This window comes from Drosophila nasuta, chromosome X (genome assembly GCF_023558535.2).
Source record: "Drosophila nasuta strain 15112-1781.00 chromosome X, ASM2355853v1, whole genome shotgun sequence".
Classification (NCBI taxonomy): domain Eukaryota; kingdom Metazoa; phylum Arthropoda; class Insecta; order Diptera; family Drosophilidae; genus Drosophila; species Drosophila nasuta.
The window spans coordinates 5,080,427-5,107,761 of record NC_083459.1 but is presented as its reverse complement, the minus strand read 5'-3'; the positions used below and the strand labels follow the sequence as shown (position 1 = coordinate 5,107,761).

The window sequence follows — 27,335 nt, the reverse complement described above, 5'->3', positions numbered from 1 at the left end:
TAATCTTAGATTATATTTTTAATATAAATGCCTGAATTTGCTGCTTCGAATATTACGCATACGTCATGTTTGCACATTTTTTGGGCTATCTAATTTTGCTTGTTTTAAGCGCAAATAACATCAAAAATATATTACAAATTTAAAAAGTTTCCCACTCATTTACGATTTGTTCAGCCAACAAGCCTTTTGTTGTAGCGCAATTGCAAAAGTTCAAAAATATATAACTATCATAATCAATTACATGCACATTGTCTGTTGTTGTAGCTAGGAAAAACCCTCTTACTCATCTCTGTCATGCTAGCGCAATCAAAAAAAGATGATACTTACAGCAGTGCGGCATTAAAATTCTCGTTCTCTTAATGTCACGCCCTCTCATCAGCTCTCATCTCTTTGAGCATTAGTAAAGCAATTTTTTCGTAACTCTCAGTTAACTAGTAGAACATGAAATTCACTTACTAAATTCGGAAATCAGACAACTACTAATAAATAAAAATAATTTAATATAATATTTATATAATACAAAGAAAAGTCAGAACAGAAATATAATCTTTACATTATAATCCTAATCTCTCATTTAAAATAAAATTATAACATTGCGGTATTCATTTTTAAAAATACCAAAAATACTAAGATATACCAAGATCTATATTTGGTCTGTTTATATAGTTCTGCATTCAAAATATACCATAGAGCGTGAAATATACCAAATTGTAACTCTCAGTCTGCAATAAGACAGTCACTAATAAAAAATAAATAATATAATATAACATTTATATCTATATACAATAAATGATATATAATAAATTAAATCAAAACCTTGCGGTATTACTTTTAAAATACACCAAATTAATATCCTAAAATACTAAAAATATATTAAATGTTATATTTGGTATATTAATACAGTTCTATATTCAAAATACTTGTATTAATACTATTACTTTAAAAATATACCATTTTAATATACCCCAAAAATTCTGAAATGTATTAAATGTTTTATTTGGCATATTGATAAAGTTCTATATTCAAAATATATCATAGCGTACAAAATATATTTGCTATATTTGGTATATTAAAACAGTACTGTATTCAAAATATACCATATAATGGAAAATATACTAAATCCCATATTTCCTTCTCGTATTTCGATCTTCCATCTCATATGTATTTTCCTCTGATAAGTCGCATATGCTCAGCTTTAGAGCTGAAGTTTCAGGTGGAGGGAAACTCTGGGAGTATTATTGCATTGCATTAATCACCTGGGGGACTGCACAGCTGCAAACAATGCAAAGAATTTACAACTAGATGTGCGCTGTTCGAATAGGGATATCAATTTTTAGGGAAAGCCCACGAAGTCCCCAAAAATTCCCCTTGATTCGCTTTGATTTATGCAAATCTCGTTGAAGAATAAAAACATTGCTTGGTTATTTCATAAAATATATATATGTATATATATATAGGCATGTTTATATATAGAATATACATATAGATATATATGCTATATATGTATATGTATTTCTTGTTGTTCTTCTTGTTGTTTTTGTTTATGACATTTTGGAATGATTATATGTATGTATTACATCATTACAACTAAATGAAGTCAGTGTGTGTGTGTGTGTTGATTTCTCATCTCAAATTTTTTAAATGTAATGTTTTTTATGTATATTTTTTATTTATATTCTTTAAATGTGGAGAGGAAAGTTTCAGTTTTAATCGCTACATAGGCACGTCAGTTCTATTTGTTTGTTTTTGTTGTTCTTTTTTTCCTTTTTTTTTGCTTATAAATAATTTCTTGTATTGCATACAAAAGCTGGAAAAAGTATAATCATAATAATTATAAAGTTAAACAAAAAAAAAAATACTAACTATATACACATTTTCATTGATTTTTTTTATGTTTTTTTGATTTTGTTTTTGTTTTTGCTTTAAGTAATATAATGGTAGTATTATACTCGTGGTTATGCAGTGCTGCCAGTTACAATTTCAAATTGTTTACAAAAATACTAATTATCGACATTGCAGTTATCGATATCTACATATCGGTCTCGCATTTGCGCAAGCGCACATCGATGCTCTCATTTTTGCGTTGCGTGCTCGCTTTTGCGTTCTCGCGCTATCTCTCTCGTTCTGTCTTTTTTGTTTTGTTTTTTTTTGAGGGTACAAAAGGATTTAATACAAGCATAGCTGCGCAGACGATCAAAAAATAAACCTTGTTTTGTTTATAAATATATACATGTATGTATATGTGTTGTGTATATTGATATATAGCTATGTGGGTGTGTGGGTTGTGTTTACTGTAAATAAATACAAATCTTAGCAGTATTAAATGTAATGCTTGTCTTGCTTGCTTTCTTCTTATTTTTCAATTGGCTAATTCAACATTGTTCGCTTGTCGTGAGTGTGAGAGGGGTGTGTGTGGGTGAAGAGGTGGAAAAGGGGGAGGTGGTGTTATGTGTTACTTATCTAAATGTCTTAACAAATTTGTTTTTGTTTTTATTTTTGCTATTGCACCCTGTCGATTAGGCCAGGCCAAATGTGATTTCTGTTATTGGTTGTTGTTTTTGTTGTTCTTGCTATTATTGTTGTTGTTGTAATTGCACTTATGTTAGCTAATTTATAACACAATATATAAATGTCTTAATATTGTTAATTGTTGCTTGTTTTTTTTTCGTTTTCTTCACTTTTTTTGTTTTGTTCTGTCTGTTGTTTTGTTCCTTTCATAATAATCAGAATGTAATTATTTATAATAATCATAATAATAATAATCATATTAATAATATTTTTACTAAAATCAAAAATTCAGTACTTTCAGCAATTTGCAAAAATTGCAATCGCAATCTCTACCTCTTCTTCTTCTTCTTTTTCATCATCATCGACTATTTCATTATTTTTCTCTGCTTAGCCTTCTTTTCTTATCGTTTTGTCCTTATTTGAAGTGAACAGAAAATGTGTAAATAAATAAATGTTCAGTTAACAATAACCATTCACATTCACATTATGCGCACACATACAACACATACGTTTTGATTTCAGTATGTGCATTCAGTATATAATAAATACTAGACAATTATGCATTTACCTACATTAAAGATTATGTTTAGCTTGTTTTTCATCTATAATTATTCGCGGCGCTACAATTCAAAACGAAAACGACGAAAAAAAAACATGTTCAAATTGAAAATAAAATTAAATTAAAATACCGACAAATATATGTTATATATATGTATATGTATGAAAACTAAACCAAATGGTGAATGTGTTTTTCTCTCTTGTTCTTTTCTTTTGTTTCTGTTTTTTTTTGGAATGACCGCTTTTCAAGTATATGTGTGTGTTTCTTACATTCTAGGAATGCATATTATATAAGCGCTATATAAAAGCGTCGTTTCTCTTGTTGTTGTTGCTTTTTATCGATCTAATACAAAAAAAAAATACATACATATATATTGATGAATATATATGCACTGCTTCATAATATGAATATATATATCTAAATATATAAATCGAATACATTTGATGTAGTTTTCTTATGCAACGCGTGATTTTGCACATTTAAATACTATATAAAAATACAAATTGTTGTAGTTGCTGCCGTGCAAGCGTCTGTGTGTTGGTGTGTTGGGTGTATGCGGTGTGTGTGTGTGGTGCTTGCTTATGTGTGTGTTGTGTGTAATACTTAAACAAGTAGGGAAAGTGCGTTGGGCGGGACCGGGAGGCATCATCATCATCTGTCATAATCACAGTCACAGTCATTGTGTGTGTCCGTCTTGTGCTGTTATCGTTATCGATTGCAATCGCTATCGCCATTGTTAACGTTACTTGCAATAGAGTTGATTATTTTGCATATTAACTGACAACTGCCATGGTTATCGGTTATCGATTAGCTACAATCGTTATCGGTATAGCCATTGTCATCGTTATCGTTAATTTGCATATCAACTGGTTATCGGTTATCGATTAGCTGTAATCATTATCGGTATAACCATTGTCATCGCTATCGTCATTTTGCATATTAACTGACAACTGACATGGTGATCGGTTATCGATTAGCTGCAATCGTTATCGTCTTAGTCTTTGTCATAGTCAATTTGTTAATAAATCTTCTCAATCTTAGCTGCTTCTTGGGCGTTATTAGTCATAGTTAGTCGTTATCGTTATGCAATCGTCCCATGTTATCGTTATCGTCATCGTCCGCGTTATCGTAGCGTAAAGGCACTGAGAAAATGTGGTACGCCCAAATCGAGTTGCTGCTGCTCGTAGGCCTCATCGACCATCGGCCCAACAACATTGACGCCATTATGCATGTTGCCAGCAAAGTTGCCACCGTTTGCGGCAAGCGATGCTGCCGCCGCGGCAGCAACTGTTGCCGCTTTCAGCTGACTAATGTCGAGCAAGGTGCGCGGCTTATCGCCGGGCTTCCAGCGACGATGGATGCCCATCGATTTGAGTTTCTGGCAAACGGATGACGGCGATATGTTGATGCCCTTCTCGGCTAGGCGAGCGGACACCTTCCAGTATTGTATGTTGCTGTCCTCCTTGATCAGTTCGAGTATTTCGCGTGTGATCTCCTTGTCGCGCAGCTCACGCTCGGCGGCCTTTAAGCGGCGACGTGGATGCAACAGTTTGCCGCCATTATGTTGCTGCTGCTGCTGTTGTTGCTGTTGCTGATAATGTGATGTTTCTGCTGCAGGCGTGTGACGCAATTGTTGCTGCTGTTGTTGTTGCTGTTGCTGCTGCTGCTGCAGCAACAATTCCTGCTGTTGCTGCTGACGTTTCTGTTGCTGCTGCTGCTGTTGCTTTAGTAGCAACTGTTGCTGCTGCAATTCTTGCAGCTGTTGCTGCTGCTGTTGCTGTTGACGCTGCAACTCCTGTTGATGACGCTGCTGTTGCTCCTGTTGCTGCTGCTGCAACTGGTGCTGCTGCTGCTGCTCCTTGGCTGCAATTGCTGCGGCTGCATCGCTGAGACGCACCTCGTCGCGTGCCTCCGCCCGCTTGTTGCGATACGAGAGGGGCACTCCCTTCAGTATGGCATCGCGCACCTTCCAGGCCGTCATCTGTGATACGTTCAAAGCACGAGCAATCTCCATTGTCGATGAGTTTTGTGCCACCAGCAACTTGGCCATTGCGTACTTCTCATCGTCGATAAACACATTAGGTTTACGCGGCTTTTTGCCCGGCTGATGCAACTGCGACAACGGTTGCTGTTGCTGCTGCTGTTGCAGATGTTGCTGCTGTTGTTGCTGATTCGCTGCTGTGGCATTGCTGCTGTTGCTGCCATTGCTGCCAAAGCGAAAGAGAGCAAGACAGTTATATAAAGACAGTGAGTGAGAGGGAGAGAACTTACCTCTCGTTGCTGTTCATTGGCGGCATCGAGCGGAGGGACAGATTGACGGGCAGAGCATGGCTGTAAGTGTTTAGAATGTTTTAGAAAGAGCAGGTTAAAGCAAAAGAGAAGGCGATAGAAACGCAGTCATTGACCTCTGAGATGTAAACAAAGAACTAGCTGCATTAATAAAGTGAGCTGATGCTGCAAATAAGCATTAATCGATAAAGCAATCGAACAAGAAGTAAACATCAATTGTATGCTCATACGAATAAATCAAAACTTACTATTACTATATGGTTAGCTAGTTAATAATGAATCAATCAAATCTAGTTATTTGTTTCTCAAATTTAAGCCTTTAAAAATAAAGCATTCATCGATAACTCTCATACTTATCGGAAAAAAGAATATAGGATGTAGAAACACAAGATTAACACCCAACTTCAATATAGACTATTTTCGCTTTTCGAAATAAGCAAATTATCGATAACGGTCTAAAGCATAAATCAACACTTTTATCGACATCAGTTAATCGTAATCGTCGTAGATTAATCCTTATTAGCATAAGAGAGTTACCATTTAAGTACAAAATCGAGATCTACTATGAAATAAATTATGTGACCAATTTGAAATCACGATGATTATTATCGTAATCGATTTCGATATAAGTAGGAGCTATCGTCTATCGCACAAGTATAAAAATGGAGCTAAAAGCTGCCTAATCCATAGAACAACGGTTATCGATTGGTAGAATTTGCTTTATCGATAAACGATAATTTTTATCGATTAATCGATCAAGTTTTACTATCAGTACTACATATCTACAGTGCATAATTGACACTTTGTGCTCACTGCTTGCGAACAATTGATACATGTTTATCGATTAATCGATAATTTCTAACTACAAAACTATATATTTAATGCGTATAATGAACGCTTTGCACTTAAGTGTTTGCACTGTTTGTGAACAATTGATAAATATTTATCGATTTATCGATAACTTACTTGGCTGCAGCGACAACGGAGGGTGGATAACGCGTCAGCATCGGCATCGTTCCATTGTGTGCAGCCTTCTGCTGCTGTTGTTGCTGCTGCTGCTGCTGTTGTTGTTGTTGTTGTTGTTGCAACTGCAATTGCTGGGCATTGACGATGTGGGGAAAACGCTGCGATTCGGCCAACAGACGCTGATAGGCCTCGACATCGGCGCGTGCCGGCAACATGGGCGTGGGCGACATGGAGACGCCACGCTGCTTGCCACCGATGCCACGATGCTGCTGCTCATGCTCCACCATCTCGGCCATGGGACTGTGCTCATCGCCCAGCTGGGCGCGCATGTCGTAGCCATTGTGCAACAGACCGCAAACATCATCGTCGCCCGCATAGCCGGCCGTCTCCTCGGCCCCAATCTCAGCGGCGCCATCCACATCACCGTCGACATCTCCGTCGGCATCGTGATCGCCATCGATGGCATCGTGATCGAGCTCATCATCGATGGTCAGTCCAGCGTGCTGCTCATCCTCGCTGTCCAGCTGCTCCTCCTTGATGAGACCCAGGCCCAGATGGCCATAGGGAAGCGACAACTGTTGCTGCTGCTGTTGTTGTTGCTCCTCCAGTTGCTGCTGCAGTTGCTGTTGCTGCTGCTGTTGTTGCTGTTGCAGTTGCTGTTGCAGCTGCAGCTGTTGCTCCTCGCCAGACGGATCGACAACACGCTCGTGCAAACTGACACCATTGACGAGACTCTTGCGCAAACGCCATGCGAACGTGCGCGATATATTCAGCTCGTTGGCAATCACCGTCGTGGTTGCTTCCCGCAATATCAGCTGCTTGGCGAGCGCAATCTTCTTGGCATCCAGTTTGATGCGAGTGCGTCCCTTGCGCTTGTTTGTCAGGCTGAGTCTAGGAGGGGAAAACGACAACAATAACACATAAGTTAAATGTCAATATTGATATTATTTTCCTTTTTTTTCCTTTTCTACTCACTTGCGATTGTTCAGATGCATTGCAGCATTATCCGTTGGCGGTTTGCGGGCGACCATGCGCTTCGGAAAGTTGTTGAACTGCACAATGTTCTGCTTGAAGAGCTGCTGCAATGGCCTGCAAAAGTAAACAGAGAGAGTTAAAGGATTGCTATTTAAATTTCGTCCGTCTGTCCGTTTGTTTTTAAGACAACAACTTTCTTAGCTTTCAAGTTATTTTCATGAAGTTTACTCTAGCTGCTTATTATGTATTTACTTAGTAAGAGTGTAAAATTTAGCCATATTGGACAGGTACTATATAAGCCATAACTGTCACATTTCATCTGTCTGTCCGCCTGCTTCAAAGCCTGCAACTTCCACAGTTTGCAAGCTATCTTTATGAAATTTGCTGCAGCTATGTACATCTCATTGATGTAGTTAAAAACTATATAAAAATCAGACTAATTCGACAACTATAACCCCTAGATATGGAAACGTTCATCCGTCTGTCCGCTTGTTTCGATACCTCCAACTTCCGCAACGTTTTCTTCATCAAATTTACTGTAGCTGCTTCTTATAGTATGTATTAGGTTAATAAGAGTTCAAAAATCAGCCTTATTAGACAACTATAACCCATAGCTGTCATATCACACGCGTTCATCCATCTGTTCGCTTGTTTCTGTGCCTACATTTTCCGCAAATTTAAAGTTGCCTTGATGAAACTCTCAGCAACTGCTTGTTATATATTTAGTTAGTAATTAGGTGAAAATACGCTATATTGGACAACTATAATCCATAACTGTCATATTGTAAACGTTCATCCGTCTGTCCGCCGTCAGATCAAGCAACTAGTATAACCCATTGTAATCTTATAGCCAACTATTGTTCACCCGTCTGCCTGTTTTTATGTCTAAATCTTCCACAATCTTAAAGCTATATTAATAAAACTTACTGATGCTGCATATTAGGTGTTTAGTTAGTAAGCATATGAAAATCAACCAGATCAGACAACTATAACCCATAGCTGATATTCCAACTAACAAATTACAAGCGTTCTGTCTGTCTGTCCGTCTGTTTCTATGCCCAAAACTTCCGCAGTTTTAAAGCTATCTGCATAAAATTCGCTATAGTTGCTTAATATTTGTTTAGTTAATGCCTATGCCAAAATCAGTCAAATCAGACAACTATAACACATAGCAGTCATATTGCAAACGTTCGTCCGTCCGTCCGTCCGTCTGCCTGTTTTAATGTTTACAACTTCCGCAACTTTAAAGTTATCTCGTTCAAATTTGCTACAGTTGCTCATAATATATATAGTTAAAGCTTATGTCAAAATCAGACAGCTTTGCGCAAAAAGAAGCTTTTTAATCACTTTGTCTACTTACATTTTGGCCGCCTTCGATGGGCAGCCGGTGCGTTTGTGCCAGCCCAAATGATGGCCGGTGGGAAACAGGACATGGCAATCGGAGCACTGCATGGGACGGCTGCAAAGAGAGAGTTAATAAAAGTTGAGTGCAGGCGAAGAGTAAAGAATAGAGAATAGAGCTACTCACGTCTGATTGCGTCGCTTTTTGACGCAGCGACCGCGTCGAATGTGCTTCTCGAGGAATCGCTTATAGAAGTATGTCTTGCGGCAATTGGTGCATTCGTAGACGGGTCCTGGCGCCCCATGGACACTCTGCATGTGCGCCTTGAGTATCTGTTTCATCTCAAAGACGAGATAACAGTGCGGACACTGAAACCCATGGACCCCAGTCACTGGATGCATGGCCGCCGATGATGACGATGCCGTTGGGCCATTGTTATTCAAATGATGGCCATTGGAAAGGTGACCAACGCCGGCGGCATCATCCGATGGTGTGATCAGCTCAATCTCTGGTATCAACGGCAGCGACATCTCCTCATCGTCGTCATCATCATCGTCATCGACGTTGCTTCGCTGCTCGTGGTCGTGATCGTGCTCGTGTTGACCATCCACCTGACTGTTGTGGCCATTGGGGAATTTCTTCATCCGCTGCTGCATATATTCCTGCATCAGGCGTATCGAATTGAATGCCATGTGCTCCGGCATCTCGCCATCATCTGGCGCATTCCCTTCGAGCTGTTCCAGTTGCTGCTGCTGCTGCAGCTGCTCATCATGATGCTGGTGACCATTGCTCAGTCCATGGCCATTCTGTGCGTGCTCCTCGAGCGCTGCTTCCTCATCCAGCAGCGGCAACCTTTCGCCATTGGCATGCGTTGCCCCATTAAGATGATCGTTATCGTTATCGTGCTCATTCTCATTCTCGTTATCGTTGTCATTCTCATTCTCATTGTCGTTGTCGTTGTCATTGTCATTGTCCTCGTCATCGTCGTCGTCGGAGCTGCTGCTACTGCTGCTGCTGCTGCCGCCGCTGCTGCTGCCGCTGCCACTGCTGCTGCTGCTTGCCACGCTGCCTCTGCTGCTGCTGCTCCGCTTCTTCACCTGTCGCTGTCCTCCCCCCACAGCTGCCTCCCCTGATGCCGTCGCCGTCGTCGTTCTCATCGCTTCATCTGCGTCCGCTTGCTCCTGCTCCTGATCCTCCTCCTCCTCTGCCTCCACCTCGTCCTTGGCTACATCGCTTTGACTGTGGCCCTCGATCTTCTTGATCAGCAACTGCTGGCGATAAAAGTTATCCGCATCCTCGCACTTCTTTTTGAACAGACACGCCGAGATCGCCGTCTTCGCACAGCTCACGCACACCTGCTGTGGCAGCGTGTCGTTCTTCGTGATCTGCAAGTGAACCAACAGCAAATTTTGTTAGTTAATAAAATATTGCATATTTTCATAGATCAATATTCAATACACTAAGATTCGTCTCATCGGCAACAGGAGTTGAAAAACATGTAACTATTTTAAAGTATTAAAAACAAGTCAGAAAGCTACAGTCGAGGGTGCTCGACTGTGAGATACCCGCTACCCATTTTGAATAAAAGCAAAATATTGCGGTATTATTTTCAAAATATACCGAAAATACTAAAAGTATACCAAATAGTATATTGATATAGTACCACATTCAAATTATACCATAGACGGCACAATATACCAGATTGTCAACCAAAGCAACTAAAACCCCTATTAAGTAGGCGTTTTTGCCCATACAAAAGTATTTCTCTAATAACTTGAACCATTTTTAATTGATCGCAATAAAATTTGCAGGAATCATAACTACTATTGTTATTATTGTATACACCAAAATTCGCAGCTCTAGCTTTAAACTTACGCTTGTTATTCGATTTTTGTTGATTTGCGAGGGCGGAAGTGGGCGTGGAAAAAATTTAAAACAAACTTGATCTGCGTGCAAACATAACAAATGCTGTCGAAAAAAAATTATAACTCTATCTCTTATAGTCTCTGAGATCTAGTGTTTCATACGGACGGACAGACAGACGGACATGACTAGATCGGCACCAAGTTATAATATTCTTCTTCCCTATGGGTAGCAGGTATAAATATGCAAATATTTTAAATTATTCAAAAAGAACATTTCGGATTCTATAAAATATTATCAATACATTCATTGTTCACTTTGATAAATAATAATAATTCGTTGATAATAATTCTTCTTAGCTAAAAATTGAAATAGGTTCACCCGCTTCCCATAGGTTAGAAGGGTATTTTAACCTTGGGCTGGCAGAAAATGTATGTAACAGGCAGAAGGATAATCTTGATCAGCGTCAACAGGCGAAATGATATAGCTGTCCGTCTATATTAGCACCTTGATCTCAGCGATTATAAGAGATCGAGATATTATTTTTTTTCAATAGCACTTGTTATATTAGCAGGCTCATCAAGGTTGTTTCAAATTTATGCCACGCCCACTTATAACAAGTGTAATTCTATAGCTAGAGTATACAATAATATTTATCATTCCTGAATGTTTGGTTGCCATCCGATTACAAATGTCGAAGATATTAAAGAAAATTGTTGTATGGGGAAAAACTCCTACTAACTGTTTGACAACCTGGTATATCAATCAATATCAATATACCTAAAATATACTTTGGTATGTTTTTAGTACTTTTGTGGTATATTAATTATTTTGTTTTTTTTTTGGCAGAATTTAGTATTTAAATTAAAAAGTTGTACCTCAAATAATTCTTAAAGTTTAAACTATTTTACTCTTTCTTTTAAAAAAAAACCTTTAATAGAATCTATTTCACTAGAAAAAGTTAAATATAAAATGAGTATCTTTAAATAAAACAAACGTCATGGAAATTCGATGGTGTTCGCCTAATGGAGGCAAATATTTTTTTTATTTCAGACTACACTTAATTTTCAAAGAACTCTCAGCATACATGAATAAAAAAAAGAATAAGAATAATGCGCTCACAATTAATTAAAAATAATGATGCACCTTCCAGTTAAATCTATTATTGATTTTATGGCGCTAATTATATGATTGAGAAGATTACATTTTGAAAATAAATTTAATAGAGATGTTTCTACTCACGTACAGCAAAAACAGACTCATAAAAAAAGCTGCTCTAAGCTTTTGAATAAATGTATTTTTATGATTTCATAGCTATATTAATAAATGTGAAATAATAAAACATATGCAGTCAACAAAATTGAATAGAACCCTTAAATATTCTGATGTATCCGATTACTACCTCTATTATTTACTTAACTTAACGTAGACTCAAATGATTACTGAATTAATAACAATCAATTTAATAGTCTACGAGAAAGATTGATGAAATAACTTTTCTAATTCAAGTTATTAACATAACAATATTTATAAATGGGAAATTCCTGCTGAGTTCTCAACTCAAATGTATACAGGTCTCAAGAATATTACATTAACAACTACCCTATAATTAATTTTAATTAATTTTGAAATAATTATTCACCCTTAAAAATAAATCTAATACATTTCTCTTATTTTCATGATGTTAACATGTAATTATTATTTTGTAATACTATACATAAGGGTATTACAATCTCTGGGGAATCTGATGACCCTTATAAAATAAAACTAGTTTTTGCTTCGACTTTGGACAACGGGAATTTCTTTCATTTCATCCAATTAATGTAGTAGATTCTGCTTAATTAATCTTCACTCATAATTATGTTCATAGTTAATTCACTTATGCCTAAAGCTATGTACAACAAACTACTCGAAGATAATTTTTAACAACCTCAACCGAAAATCTGATCTAATTGAGATTTTTTTTTGTATGCATCGAAGTTTTTCTCAAACTTCGCATCGTTCGCTTTATTATAATAATGATTTAAAGCTGTACTATTATCTAGTTTGTCGTTTAATTTAACTATATTCATTTATTTCAATGTCGACTTCCATTTGGAAATAAATAAAAAAGATTGCTATAAAATTTCAGGTTATACAAAGTTTTTTTTATTATTCTTCTCAAATTTGTTCTTTGCTCTTAATTCTCCGAGCGGCGAGGTCAATAATCTTTCAACTCTATTTGGCAGCACTCTCCAAACACTTGCTTGTAATATTTTGCAATGCAACTAACCTCAAAAAAAAATATATTCAAGTTAATAAAACTGCCCATAAATAGGAATATTACGAATTATTGTTGGGCACATGATAAATGTGTGTAGTAGATATTGTACATACATATACATATACAATACAAATACATATACATATGTATATAGTTATTATTCAGCGCTTTTGAGAAATCTCGACGAAACGGAAAAACTGTTTTATTTAAACAAGAATTAGCAAGAGAGACAACCAAGTATGTAAATATATGCACAGATAGATAGATGTAGGTACTACAACATTCATAAATATGTACAGACGTATGTATGTGTGTATGTATGTGAGTGTACATACATATAATACTATATTATAAACACGGATCCGCAGCGATCTCATATTTCCAAAGAGACTTGGCCCATAAACACAAACAACTCATAAAAAGGAGAAGAAAAAAATGTACTATGTACACAAATACATACGGAGAAACACAAGCAAATACGAACTGAGATAGAAAAAAAAAAACAACACACAAATGAATAATGAGAAATGAAAAATGTATAAACTGAATAAAAATGAATAAAACTAAGCTAAGCTGAGCTCAAATTGAACGGCGCAAACCAGAAAACATTTCACATTCAGGAAAAATTACACAAAACAACTACAAAAAAAAAAGCAGCAGCGAAATAATAATAATAAACAGCAGCAGCAGCAACAACAACAACGAAAATGCATGAATGGAATGAAATAAAAATTCAACAAGAGTTCCCCCCGCCCTCATCATCTCCTTCATCATCTACGACTATGTCTGCGTCTTGCGCGCCTCCTCGCACCTCCTTCTCGTCAACAACATCTTAGTCGTCGTCGTCGTTGTCTTCGTCGCCATCATCGTCATCGTCGTGCCGCCCCATTGGGGGCCAACGAACGTCTAAGCCGACTAAATGAATGAGCGAGTGAGAGAGAGAGGCCAGAGCAACCAAGAGAGCGCACGCCAAGCTCTCTCACTTAGTCTTAGTCTCAGTCAGGCTGTGTTGTGTGAGAGAATCAAGTCAAAGAAGCAAGCAGAGGAAGCAGCCGAGCAGCGGCAAAAAAAAAAAAACAAACTGACAGCACAAAATTGTAAAAGAAAAATTTATGGAATTAAACCAAACATATGAATTATACATTCATATGCACATACATACATTCCCATTTGAGCACGTTAGTGTGTGTGCGTGAGAGAAGCAAAGAGAGTGACGACGACGACGACGTCGACGACAAACAAAAGCAGCAATTCAAACGGTAAATTATTTTACAAAAGCAGCAAAAGAAAACCAAATACGAAACAAGCAGCAAGAAATTCCATACAATAAATACACATAGACACAGTATATTATGAGCGAGGGGCGGGGAGGGAGGGCTAAGAAAATAAATATGATTCCTTCGTTAAAAAGTGTAGACTAAACAACACAACGAAGCTCAACAAAACAAACAGAAATGAATAAAAACGCTGCCTCTCTTCCCCCCTTGTGTTTCATTTTAATGCCAGTTACCGTGAAAAAGATAAAAAAAAAAATAAATAAAAATGTTGTGAATTGCGAGTATTCTATGAAATATGTTAATACACACACACACACACACACATGCCAAAGGTATGTATGTATGCATGTGTGATATGTGAATATCACGTTATTGAGTTATAAGCTTCTTTGCAAGCGTGCGAGAGAGAGAGAGAGACAGAGACCGTAATGGCAGCTTACATTGTTGCAGTGAGTGGTGATTGGGAGAGAGGGGAATGCACATCATTCCAATTGGCATTTTCCAAGCAAATAAATGGCACAATATTTTCGTTCAATTTCCAATGGAATTCGATACGTATACGCTACATATTGACTTTCAATATATTATTTACAATCTGATTAATTTCATGTTTCCGCATGTTATTGTATTATAAAAAAACAACTGCGTTATCTTGTTTTCTATTCATATTTTTAATCTTTGTTTCAAATAATTAGATAATAAATTCTTAATCGAATTTGAAAAACCAATTTGATAAGGTTTAAGTATCAAATGAATCATTCCTGCCAATGATTAATTGACATTTGGTATGTGTGGGCACAATGAAAGACACAAATATGCTCCGCAAGATTTTGAATATTTATCATAGCCAAAAAAAAAATGCGAAAAAAGCTAATAATATTAGTAAACTATAAAATATAAAGACAAAAATCGAATATTGATGATAATCCAATAAACTGGCAAACAAAAATATTTACTATTTCCCCTCGAATGCCAATTAGTTAAATCATCGATTGACTTCTTTCTTTCTTTATACTTTTCTGTATATTTAATGTAATTTTGACTTGTTATTCTACTTAATTCATATGAATCATATAAAAACTACCTCATAGTAAAAATGGTTTTTAGTTCTCTTGATATGTATGTATATTAGTAAAATATAATATGAATCAACTAATTCAATAAACAAGTTTTTACAACCCTTATTCTATTCTTGAATAATATGACTCATCTTTTTATCCATTGATGTACAAATTCAATTTCCTCAGTTCTCTTATTGTTTTTATTGTTCAAATTAATTGGATTTTTTTTGTAATAGAATGTTCTTGTCGGTTTCAAAAATCATCAATTCTGTATATGTTTATGTTTTTATGATATTTGTTTCCTAGTCATATAGTTATTATAATTTAACCGGTTTCCTTTCCAAAATTTCAACTACAATTGAGCCTCCAAAAATGTCGTGTTCTTACATTTCCTCGCAACATTTTATGGTTCCTATTATATAGTAAATACTATGGATATGGATATTGTATGTAAGCTCACCTTGACATCGGCGAGCGTGGTGATCTTTTGCCAAAGAGAATCCTCGCCGAATATGGATATCATTTGCATGGAGTTTGTGTGCGATGTGATGCAAATGCGACATAGTTGTGGATTGCATATCTCGTCGTCCATGTTGGATGTTGTATCCGCCGCCAATCACGAGCTGATTGATATGGAGATGGAGATTGTATCCCGCGATGTTAATGATGATGATGATGTTGGTGCCGTGATCGTGGCAATGGAATGAAAATTCCTATTGGAATTTGAATTAGAGTTGACGACGTTGTTGTTATTGGAGTCGGGATTCGAATTGGAGTTGGAGGCGTATGAGCAGCCAGCCGGCCAGCCAGCCAGCTGCATGCCAGAACTTCCTCTCTGGCGTCTCTCTCTCTCTCTGTCTCTCTCGTCGTTGGCCTCTCTCACGTTTCACGCACACACGTTTTTCACGCGGTCTCTCTCACTCGCAACTCTTTTTGGCTCTCTGCGTGATTCCTTTCTTGCAGTTGTTGTTGTTTTTGTTGGTTTAACCTTTGCCGCCGGTTCGCAACGACATTTGGTGGGTGGTGTAGTTTGTTGAGAGCGACAGAGCGAGCGAGAGTGAGACTTCCGATGATGATGAGTTCAACAAGTGTTCCGCAAAACCACCGAAAAAAAAAACACACACACAAAAAAAATAAAGAGGACGGAAAAACACGGTCACGCGACTGGATTGGCGTTGATTTGGGAACTGAACGAAGAAAAGAGAACAAGAAACTATTTTATTAATAATGAGAAAGACGAACAAATAAATAAATATCTACACACACACACACACAGAAAAAAAACAAACGTAGACGAAAACTAAATAAATAACAGTAGGAAAAAAGAGAGAAGAGAACGAATGGAAAAAAAAAATAAAACAGAAAAATTGAAATTCAAGAAAATAAAAACACGCACACACACACATGCTTACACATAGATAGAGACATAATAAAACTACCCCCGCCCCCCCACAATCCAACCCTCCCTCTGCCGTCTGTCAGCAACAAAAGCAAACTCAATCTATATATGAGGTATGTATTTTTTTCTTTCTATATTTTATTATTGTGTAGATTCAGAAACAACAACAACGACCACGACGGTAATACAATTCTTACTGTCGTAGCGCGGACACACACACACACACACACATAGTACACAAAGATACGAACTTGATACACACACACACATAAGCGAACGCAAACGTAAATAAAATTACACAAAAGAAAACAAGTCGAAACTAAATACAAAAAAAAAAACACAAAACTTAAAAACATTCACACACACACACTACACATGCATGCATACTTGCAGAGCGGCAGGCAGCGAGAGCAGAGTGCGAGTGAGATAGATACCACAGAGAGAGAGAAGCAAGCGAACAAATAAATAATAGCAAAAATCGTAACGAAACGAAATAAAATAAAAACTCTATGAAGCCGGATGACGTCTGGGCAAGTGGCACTAGCTTGGCTATGGCAAAGGCGGGGAAGGGGGACGGAGTGGTGGTAAGCTCAATGTGGTGCGAGGTGAGGTGAGGTTAACCGCCACACAGAAAACTACAACGATAAATTCATGTTCTCCCAGCGTTGTGTTGTGCGCACTATCTCCCTCTCGCACTCACTCGCCGTCGCCTATCTAGCCACATCTCTCTTTTAATATACACTCTGTAAGTGTGTGTGTGTGTGCTTACGCTGTAAAGGGTAAGCAAGGACGGTCGGTCAATTGGTGGGGGCGGAGAGCGGGGGCGATAGGTAAACAAAACAAAACTACGCAAAATGCCAAGGGCAATGCATCCTGTGTGCTATGGAAGAGTAAAAGAGCAAGAACGAGTGCAGCTGGCAGCTGAAGGAGTGACCAGAGTCCTTTAAGAAAATTAATTAAGCGCAAAATATGAAAATAGCTTTATAGTAAAAACTACTTAAAAATGTAAAAATTACATTTTACAAAATTCAAAAATATTACAAAAACAACATGTTTTATAAATAGCATAATTCAAATCACTAAAATGAGAACAAAAATATTCACAGCGTAAAAATAAAAATGCACCAAAAAACGATTTTAAATTACAAAAAAAAAAAACATTAAATAATACCGACTTGTCTCAAATAATTACACACAAGTTAATAAGCTTTACAAAATAGTAATAACCAGCAAAAATATCATTCCAATAGCTGTGCATTAACTATAATTATATAAATATGTGTACTTAAAAACAAACTTCATAAAAAGTCATCAAATCGCAGTCTTATTGGGAATGCATGTAAGCTAGCATTACAAAAAATACCAATTAAAATGCAATAAAAAAAATAAATAAAGGAAAAACAGAGTAAGGAATGTGAAATGCTTGGAACCAGTTCACACACACACACACACACACTCATGCAGAAACACGCCAAGCTCAAATGACAAAACAACTTCTTGTACTATTCAAATGATGGAAATCAAGAGAGCAGAGAACGCACAACACAACAACAACAGCAGAAGCAGTGCAAAAACAACAAATGGCAAAGTCAAATTGGGATGCGCGCGCGCTCGCTCGATCCCTCTCGCTCACACACACACGCTCGTATGCTGGGGGAGATCGCGATGAGAGAAGAAGGAAATCATAAGATCTAGAAACTGCAGTCAAGCCTCAAATAGAAATAAGAACATGCAATAACTACGCAAACACACACACATACATGCTGAGAGCAAGATATGTACGCACACACACACACACACACAGTTAGAGAGAGACACTAGCAACGACCTGGAAACTGGAACTGAAAACCCAACCAATTTGCAATACATATTTGTACGAGACGAGTACTTGCTACATACACACATTCATACATACAATTCCCGTCTCCATCTCTTTTTCTTGTCTGAATATAACTACAATACACACGGTTGAATATCTGTATAATTTACACACACACACACACACACACACACCAAAGCAAGCATTCATAAGCAAAGTCATGCTTGTGTTTGTGCCCTACCCGCATATGGCACTACATCCCCCCTTCCTCTCCTTGTAGCAACCACAACAAAGTACAAGTCGAGTCTGCAGCTCGGCTTGAGTCTTTTGTTTAGAGTTTAAAATAAAATTAAATAAAATTGAAACCATAGTAAAGAAGAAAAAAAACAGCAAACAGCACAATAATAATAATAGCAGCAAATACGACGTTAACGTCGCTGCTGACGTCGACGTCGACGACAACATCGCGGTTTACATATGAGGAAATATTACAATTTATAACAACAAAACCAACACGAATACGAATGCATGGACATGGATAATAGAAGACAAAGAGCAACAGCCGGCCAGACAGCACGGCGTAGCCGCTAAGAGAGTCAAAGAGAGCCAAGCGCAGCAGCAGCGCTGCAGCAGCAGCAGCAACAGCAGCGCCTTAATACTAAATTGTAATGGCAGAAAAGTCAAGAAACTCAACATTTTTTTTTCATACCCGCGCTTGCCTCACATTCAAAGGGTATTACCATTTGTGGCAAACGAACATAAAAGCTTCCCACAAATATTATTATTACGATCGATAGCGGGTATCTGCAAGTCGAGCAACATTGCAACAGTCGAGCATTGCAGTTTGTTTTTGCTAGTTTGCTGTGTTCCTGTTGCCCGTTGTTGTTGTTGTTGTTGTTGTTGTTGTTGGTTGCTCCCAGTGTGCTAAAGTCGAAGTGCCCAACCGACAACTATTAAAGAAACAACAACAAGCAGAAGACTACGGACGAGAAAAACAAATACACGCTACTTACACTTACTATCCATATCCATACATAACTACAATACACATGCAATTGCTCAATCTGTGTGTGTTTGTGAGCGAGTGGAAATGTGTGCGTGTGTGTGAGTGTGTGTGTGTGAGTGGAGCTCACGTACATTTAATACTTAACTCAACTCTTGTGTGTTGTCTGTGTGCTTTAACTTTTTTTTTCTTTATTTGTATGGTTTTTATTTTTCTTTTTTTTTTCTTATTTAGCTATTGTACAGTTCCACAGAAAATTTATACAACGCACGGACGGTGACTCTTAAGGAGGAGGTTAGGAGAAGGGGTGGTGGGGTTAGAGAGAGAGAGAGAGAGAGGTGGTACGTACAATTTAATATTTCCGAGCGAGAACATAGAACGGACAACAACAAAAACAACAACGGCAAGTAAAGAGAACGACTTGAAGACCAGAAGACAAACTTGCCAAGCATGTGTATGCGTGTGTGTGTGTGTGTTTTCAGTCTCTCTCTCTCTGCACGTGTGTGTGTGCGCACTAGATAAATTCTAAACGCTGTCGTTGACTTAGAAAGTATCTATTGAAGACGCAGTTGCGCTTCTCTCTGTCCCCCTCTCCGCCCCCTTTTTGGTGAGTCCATTAATGGGCATAATAAACCCAACACAAACTTCAATTCCATCACAAAGTTATGCCCTTCGCTATTATTATTTATTATTATTGCTGCCTCTTTCTTGAAGTTCTATTTCATTCGTAGATAAATATCAGTATGTGGAAAAATGAAAGCAGGGTGGAAATCAAGTTCGAAATTCAAGAAAATTTAAGATCAAAGGTTCTCCAACGAAAATGATAATTTTAATTGATGAATTTTAAATTACACAGGAAAAACGACAATGATAAAAACAAACGAGTTTCATGAATTAGGGAAAAAAACACTGAACTAACAAATGGAATAATAAAAATATATATTTAAATTACACAACGAAAACAGCAATACTAAAAAAAACTAGTTTCATGAATTAGTTATCAAATTGGTTTAATTAGATCTAATTACTTGTTTCTAAAAATCTAATTTTAATGAAATTGTAAAAATAGATTTAATAAAAAAAAACTCGTTTCATGAATTAGTTAAAAATATTATTTTAATTGTTCCCTTGAAAAACGACAATTAAGTAGTTTTAAGCAAATTGTATTCTCTTTTATTTCGTTGAACTTTGTTGATCATTTCATCAAATTGATAATATTGTACAGCAGAACTATAAATTTCGAAATCAGAAATTTAAAGTAGCGTTTAGAGGTCAAATTATGCATATAAATAGTTTTTGTTTTTTATTAATGTCAGCACGCTATACAAATTAAATGCGCTATTAAATGTAATTTCAAGTTACGAAGAATAATAAATATAAATTGCAGATACGAATTATAATAAATTATGAAAATTATATAGAAATATACAAAATTTGACAGAATTTTATGTGTTTTTGTGAAATTTTCAGAGAAAATAAAGTATACAAAAAAGTTGGGAAAATGCCATTAATAATAAATGTACAATTTATTGATTCAGCATTAAAAGGCAATGTTGTCATATTATGTGGGTAATTTGTATTGTGTATTTAGCTTAGTCAAAGATTAATCTACTTTCAGTGGTGGGTGCTTTGTCTGTCTGTCTGTCCGTCCGTCCGTCTGTCTGTCCGTCCGTCCGTCTGTCTGTCCGTCCGTCTGTCTGCGCTTTTCGATGATAGAGCATTTCGATTTCGAAGAGTGCGTGGTAATTACAAACTCACGACGACAAAGCTCAACGTGAACAATAATTTACATGTACTTGCTATAACAATGGGTCCGGAAGAAGAGTTGAGCCGCCTCTCGCATATGTGAATATATTTATTATATGATATAGCTATAGATGGCGAGATACCAAAGAAGAGCGAGATGGTGAAACCGACTGAAGAAGAAGTGAAGGGAGGGAGGTAAGTGGAAATTCAACACCTACAACAACTAAACACACACACACACACACAAAGGCATTGAGACATCTCTGGTACGTAATCGTATATCGGAAGACTGAAAGATTGACAATCGTTCGCATCATGCGTTTTATGTACAAGGTGTGGCTCCAGTGTAAAGCAACGCCCCAAAAACAAGAAGAATAATAATGAAATAATAAAAAACCACATGGATAATGATAGAAATAATGCGAAAAAAAAGAACACAGCTGGTGAAGATGGAATCCAAGTAATAAATACAAATTGCTTGATAAGCATTAATATACATACATATGTATATTGTACAATATCGAATGATATTCGATTGCAGATCCCACACACAAAACGTCGTGTTTTAAATTGTGTAAACATTTTCCAAATAATAATAATAATAATACACAAGTTTCTGCGGTATATTGTTTCGCAAAACAAAAAAGAAAACACAAGAATCGAGTGAACAAATAAATATTACGAATTCTTGGGAAATCGAAAATGGATATGGGAATTATTATGTGTAGAAGAAATCAAATTGCAAAGATACACACACACACACACACAAACACAATAAAAATACAGTGAATACATCTATCTCTATCTAACATGGAATCGGTTGGAGCGCAAAAGGAATGCGTTAAAGCAAGCCAAAAATAAACATTGCCCGATAATGACGATTATCATAATTCCGATGACGACAACGATGACGACGACGATGATGATGATGGTGATGATGATGATGATGGGTAGGATGCGAGTCAAAGGCAAATGAAAACAGTTGAAGCAGTTAAACAAGAACACAGTTTCTCTCCTTCTTCATATTCTTCTTCTTCTTGCTCTCACACAAATGCGTGTGGGCGGTGGGTGTGTATAAAGTGCTGAAAGAGCAACAGGGGGAAAAGGGGGGCCCAAAGGTAGATCGTAACCATGCAAGAGCGAGACAAAAGCTGACAAGTTGAAAACCAAAACTAGACGAAAACTTGGCAATGGCAAACGACGGCAGTAAAGATAAGCATAAAACAGCAACAAAAACAACAACAACAGCAGCAAGAACGTGAGCGCGCTCTGAGAGAGAGAGAGAGAGAGCGCAGCAATTGCGAAGTAAGAACTTGGAATCTGGAATGAGAAGAGGAACCGGGAATGAAACGAAGCGGTTCAAATGAACCAACCGCATAGACAAGTTTATCCCAGCAGTTAGGCGAAAGGAGGAGGGGAGGCAATGCCAGAAATGATGCTAGCCTAGTGAGTCCTCTCACCCAACATGCATGTGTGTGTGTGTGTGTGTGTGTGTGTGTAGGTAACTCTCCACCCAGCAGCAGCAGCAGCAGCATCATAGCCATCATCATCATCATCGCCTTCATCATTGTCGTCATTAATGCAACGCAATGCAAAGTTAAACCGCAAGAGCAAAGACAACAATGTCAACTACAAGTCGCACTTGCAATGCCCTAACCTAACAATTAACCAATTCAAATTTACAAATAAGGATAATAATATTAATAATAATATAAATTGAATTTTTTAAAATCAGTCCTGCAATGTAGATAACATTTACATAAATGTGTCTAACACTCTCAATATTCTTTTGCAGGCTCACAATGTGGTTACCGGATATTACAAAGTCGAACACTCTGTCGACTGCTGCAGCAGCTTTCTTGTTTCATTTCGTTTCGTTTTTGTTGTAGCCTTTCGTTCTTGAGCTTTAAGTGAGAGAGAGTATGTGTGTGCGAGAGAGCGTGCGAGAGCGAGAGAGAGAGGGAGCAGCATAAGAGCGAGCGTAGAATATACACGTGCAATAAATGCAATTACCGCATTCAACGCGCGAATGAGTCGTGCTTGCATAAGTATTTGTGTATGTGTGTGTGTGAGTTACTGAGCGACTACTTTGGCTTTGACTTCTTCTATGCATGTGTGTGTATTTTTTCTTCTCAATAATATTTCTGTAGTTTTTCTTTGGGCTACACAAAATTATGTGTGTATATTTGAGTTGATAAGGCATGCCAGATCTTATCACCGTCATCAAACATTCTAACTGATATTCTAATGTTTTACAACACACACACACACACACACTATCGTACACTATCAACTGTTTTTTGGTCTATCGATTATTCTAGCACCTGTTTTGAAAGAGAGAGAGAGAGGGAGAGTATGTACGCTTCGGTGCGTTGCATTCTTAGTTCCAAGCTTCTTGTTGTTTTATGCGTTCACAAAACTTGAGCAGCAACAGCAACAACAACAACTACAGCAAAACGAACGACATTTTCTGTATACGCAGTCGCTGCTGCAGTCGACGTCGCTGTTTGTTTGAACGGCGTGCCGTTTCATGTGCTTTGCTTTGCTTTTGCTTTGCGCGACCACCCGCCCCGCCCCCTTGTAATGCTGGCTGCAAAGTAAGTTGCTGTTGTTGTTGCTCTTGCTATTTTTCTTCATATGCAGTTTTATGTGCGTGTGAGTCGACGACGTTTTGTTGTATGTGTATACGTGTATGTGTGTGTGTTTGCCTCGGATCAAATTTGTTGAATTGTTTATTTAGTACGCTGTCGTTGTTGTTTTTTGTTTTGTATTTTCTGTCTTTCAGTTATTGTTATTATCGTTAGTTGCAGTTGCATTCGCTCTCGCGCTCTCTGCTGCTTTACTGCTCTTTCGCATTGCCGACTGCAGCGCGTTCGTCATTTGCCGTCTCTGTCATTTTTGGTATTTGTAAATTACATAAATTGTCTTGGACTATAAATTACGGGAAGATTATTATGGATTGCTGCTTGGGCTGCCTCTGTGTGTGTGTGTGTGTGTGTCGGTGTGAATGCATGCTTGTGTATGTGTGTGTGTGTGTGTTGGTTTTGTTGGTTTGGCTTGGTTCGGTTTTGGTTTTGGTTTTGCTTTTGGCTTTTATTATTTTTTTTTTCTTTTTTCGAACGCAAAAACCACACTATAAATTGTGAGTATGTGTGTGTGAATTTTTTATAGAGATCTGCATTTAATGATACTCTGTTACACACATGTGCATATCTCTTTCTCTCTCGCTCGCTCATCAACTATGCAGCCACTTAGATGTGTGTGTGTGTGTGTGTTTGTGACTCAGAGGATGGAAATGGATATGGTAATGTTAAATAGCGAGTTTCTTTGCATGTCTCGTAAAATGGCAAACAAAGGCAGGCCAAAGGATCATTAAAAATGCCTGAGCGAGAGCGAGAGAGAGACAGAGCGTCTCCTTTTACAACACGAATGCTGCCTGCTTATCGTTCCAATAAGATTACAGGCTTAAGCAAAGCTTTTAATAAATTCCAATTTAATTGGATCTGCGCAACATTCTAACTAGCCATCAATTGCTCTCCAACTGTAGGTAAGCGCTTGCTGCAATTGTTCTACAACTGCAACAGTTTGAAGATTAATCGATTTAATGCATTTTTAGCGAGAAACGTAAAAACAAAGTTTGAAATTCTTAGTCGAGGTCATTAAACTTTGCAAGTTTAGTTTCTCTGCAAACTCAAAAATGTACTATTATATGACAACAGTAAAAAATTCCACCACATAAAGAAATTTCACTTAATTCAATTTAATATTTGTAGGGCGCGCTAGTATTAGTGTTTGTGTGTGTGTGTGTGTGTGTATGTGTATTTTAACCTGACGTTGTTTGTTTTTTTTGTGTACTTTATCATGTGGGTGATCAAATGCGAAAAGAACAATAAACAAATACACACGCACACACAAAGTTCTCTTCACATTTCTTGAGCATTATCAACGTAATCTCAGCTCTCCCCCCTCCCCCCTAACCAACTCTTCAGCAACCATCAACTGTCTTTGCATGCTAAACACACACACACACGCATACACATTTAACTACAAAGAGAGCGAAAGAGAGAGAGAGAGAGAAGTAACGCACTGATTTAACGTAACTATTCCAGTGAGCATAGTTAATAGCAAAACAACAAGAACCGGGGCCAACACACACAGACGCATTCACGCACACACACACACACACGCACGTATGCAGAGTGAGCAGAGAAGAGCGACAGGCAGTAATAATAACAATAATAAATTGAAGAGTTAAACTAATAACGAAATATGCATACATACAAACAAACAAACACACATACATATACACGCCGACATTCATATCTATAGCTCAATATAGTGTTTGTATGTAAAGTAAACGTCGTACACACATTCACATACATTCATACATACATACCTTTATTTAGTCGAAATTGCTATTTATTTTCTTCTTTGCCGTGCCTATGGTTTTCTTGTTGTTGTTGTTGTTGTTACTGCCGCCGTTGTCGTCGTCGTTGTTGTTGTTGTTGTTACTTCGCCGTCTCTTTTTACTTATTAGATTTTCACACACAAACAGAATCCAATTGGAATGTGTAAAGTTGCCTTATTGTTCGTGTAAATATGTATCCATGAGTACACCGCACACACACACGCACACATTTATCATTTGCATGTATTTCATTTATTATTATTATGTATATTGTATGCTAAGTAATTTATGTTATGTGCCATTTTTCTACTTTTGCTGCTTACATAAAATTTATTTCAATTTCGTCTTGCGATTGCGATTTTGATTTTGCGTTTCGAATTTATCTTTTTGCTGTTTTTTTTTGTTCCTTCGCCCGCTTTTATTGCACATTTAATTTGTCAACAACAAAAAAAAAATAAATAAACCAAAAAAAAAACGAAATAATAATAATACTACTATCAATAATTTACACGACGACGCACAAAAGTTACTTTTTTGAAGCTTGAATTGCTTATTTCATAAATTTTGACATACTATAAAAAAATAAAATGTAAACACAACTCAGAATGCTGTTACAGTTGTAATTATTTTCGTTGCTGCAGTCGTTGTTGTTATTGTTATTGTTGTTATTGTTGATGTTATTGCTGCTGTAGTTTTCTTGAATTGTTTTGAGTCAAACTACGCCAACTGCGACGCAGCAGCGCACAAGAGCACAAGAGACGTCCGTTCACGGCAAAAATCCAACAAGACAAAACAAAAAAACAACAATCAACAATCAAAAACATCAGCGCAGCGCAAAGAGACCACAAAACATTGTACAAGGTTGCCCAACCTCATGTGCTGCTCCTCACAGAGCTCACGCTCTCTCTGAGAACGCGCGCTCCCCACCAAAGCGTGTGACGTCACAGCTGCTCACTGTCTATTGTCAGCAAAAAGAATGAAAACCAATTTCTGACAGTGTGCACATTATTTGTGGCGATGTTGTTAAAATTTTTTAAGAAACCATTATTGCATTTCTATTCCTTCTTACATTGTAATTACATATGCTGTAAATATCACAGAAAATAGTTACGTCACTTGCACTTTTGCGCAACCTTGTTAAGCGCCACTGTGACTGTTAAGCCACTGTTAAGCTCAAGTGGCAGCGTTAATACCACTCAACTGTCTGTTATTGTCGCAAGCTAGAATATCTGATGCTCCGATTAGAATGTTAAAGAACACAGGTTATTGCTATCGATATCGACTATTCTAACAGTGCACAATACAATTCAATTAGAAATGAACTCAAACAATTTAGATTATTATGTTTTTAAAAATCCCAAATATCTATTTTTATGTTTTGTAATTTGTTGTTTAATACAAATTTTATTTATATACTTATATATTTTTATTAATCGTTTTTGAAGAAATTCATTCAGTACATGTTTATAAAAATATTTGACATATATTTATAAATAATTTTAATTCAATGTATTAAATATTTAAATGCTTAATAGTATAGCTTATGCCAATTAGTCAATTTGAGAAAATTCAGTTAAAAACAATTTCCGATAGTTATCTATACTCATTTACAAATTGTAAAATACAATAAAAATAGTATTTGGGTTTCTATTAAATAATTAAAAACAATTATAATTTATTTTCACTTACTAATTTTGAAAAACAGTTGTAAAAAATTCGATTGGCAATAATTTTCGATTAATATATACATATGTGCATATAATTAACATCGTTCTTAAAAATGCTATACAACCATTAAACAATTGTTGATATTTTTTGTATTAAATTATTAAAAAAATAATTTTAAAAATTTACGTT

General features: G+C 36.9%; 1 protein-coding gene across 2 annotated transcripts; it reads right to left on the bottom strand.

Annotated features, from left to right (window-relative positions):
• Window positions 1-1,714: 1,714 nt before the first annotated feature.
• On the bottom strand, window positions 1,715-26,264 carry LOC132796046 (putative uncharacterized protein DDB_G0271606). 2 transcript variants are annotated; one of them, XM_060807068.1, is made up of 8 exons: window positions 25,467-26,264; window positions 15,564-16,290; window positions 8,826-10,024; window positions 8,658-8,756; window positions 7,298-7,411; window positions 6,323-7,213; window positions 5,339-5,398; window positions 1,715-5,274 (listed from the first exon to the last, which is right to left on the bottom strand). In XM_060807068.1, exons 2-8 carry the CDS (start codon window positions 15,693-15,695, stop codon window positions 4,191-4,193), a joined length of 3,579 nt encoding a protein of 1,192 aa, XP_060663051.1. In that variant the 5' UTR covers window positions 15,696-16,290; window positions 25,467-26,264; the 3' UTR covers window positions 1,715-4,190. The 2 variants fall into 2 exon arrangements, with proteins under 2 accessions (XP_060663051.1, XP_060663052.1); XM_060807069.1 differs by lacking the exon at window positions 15,564-16,290.
• Window positions 26,265-27,335: the final 1,071 nt, after the last annotated feature.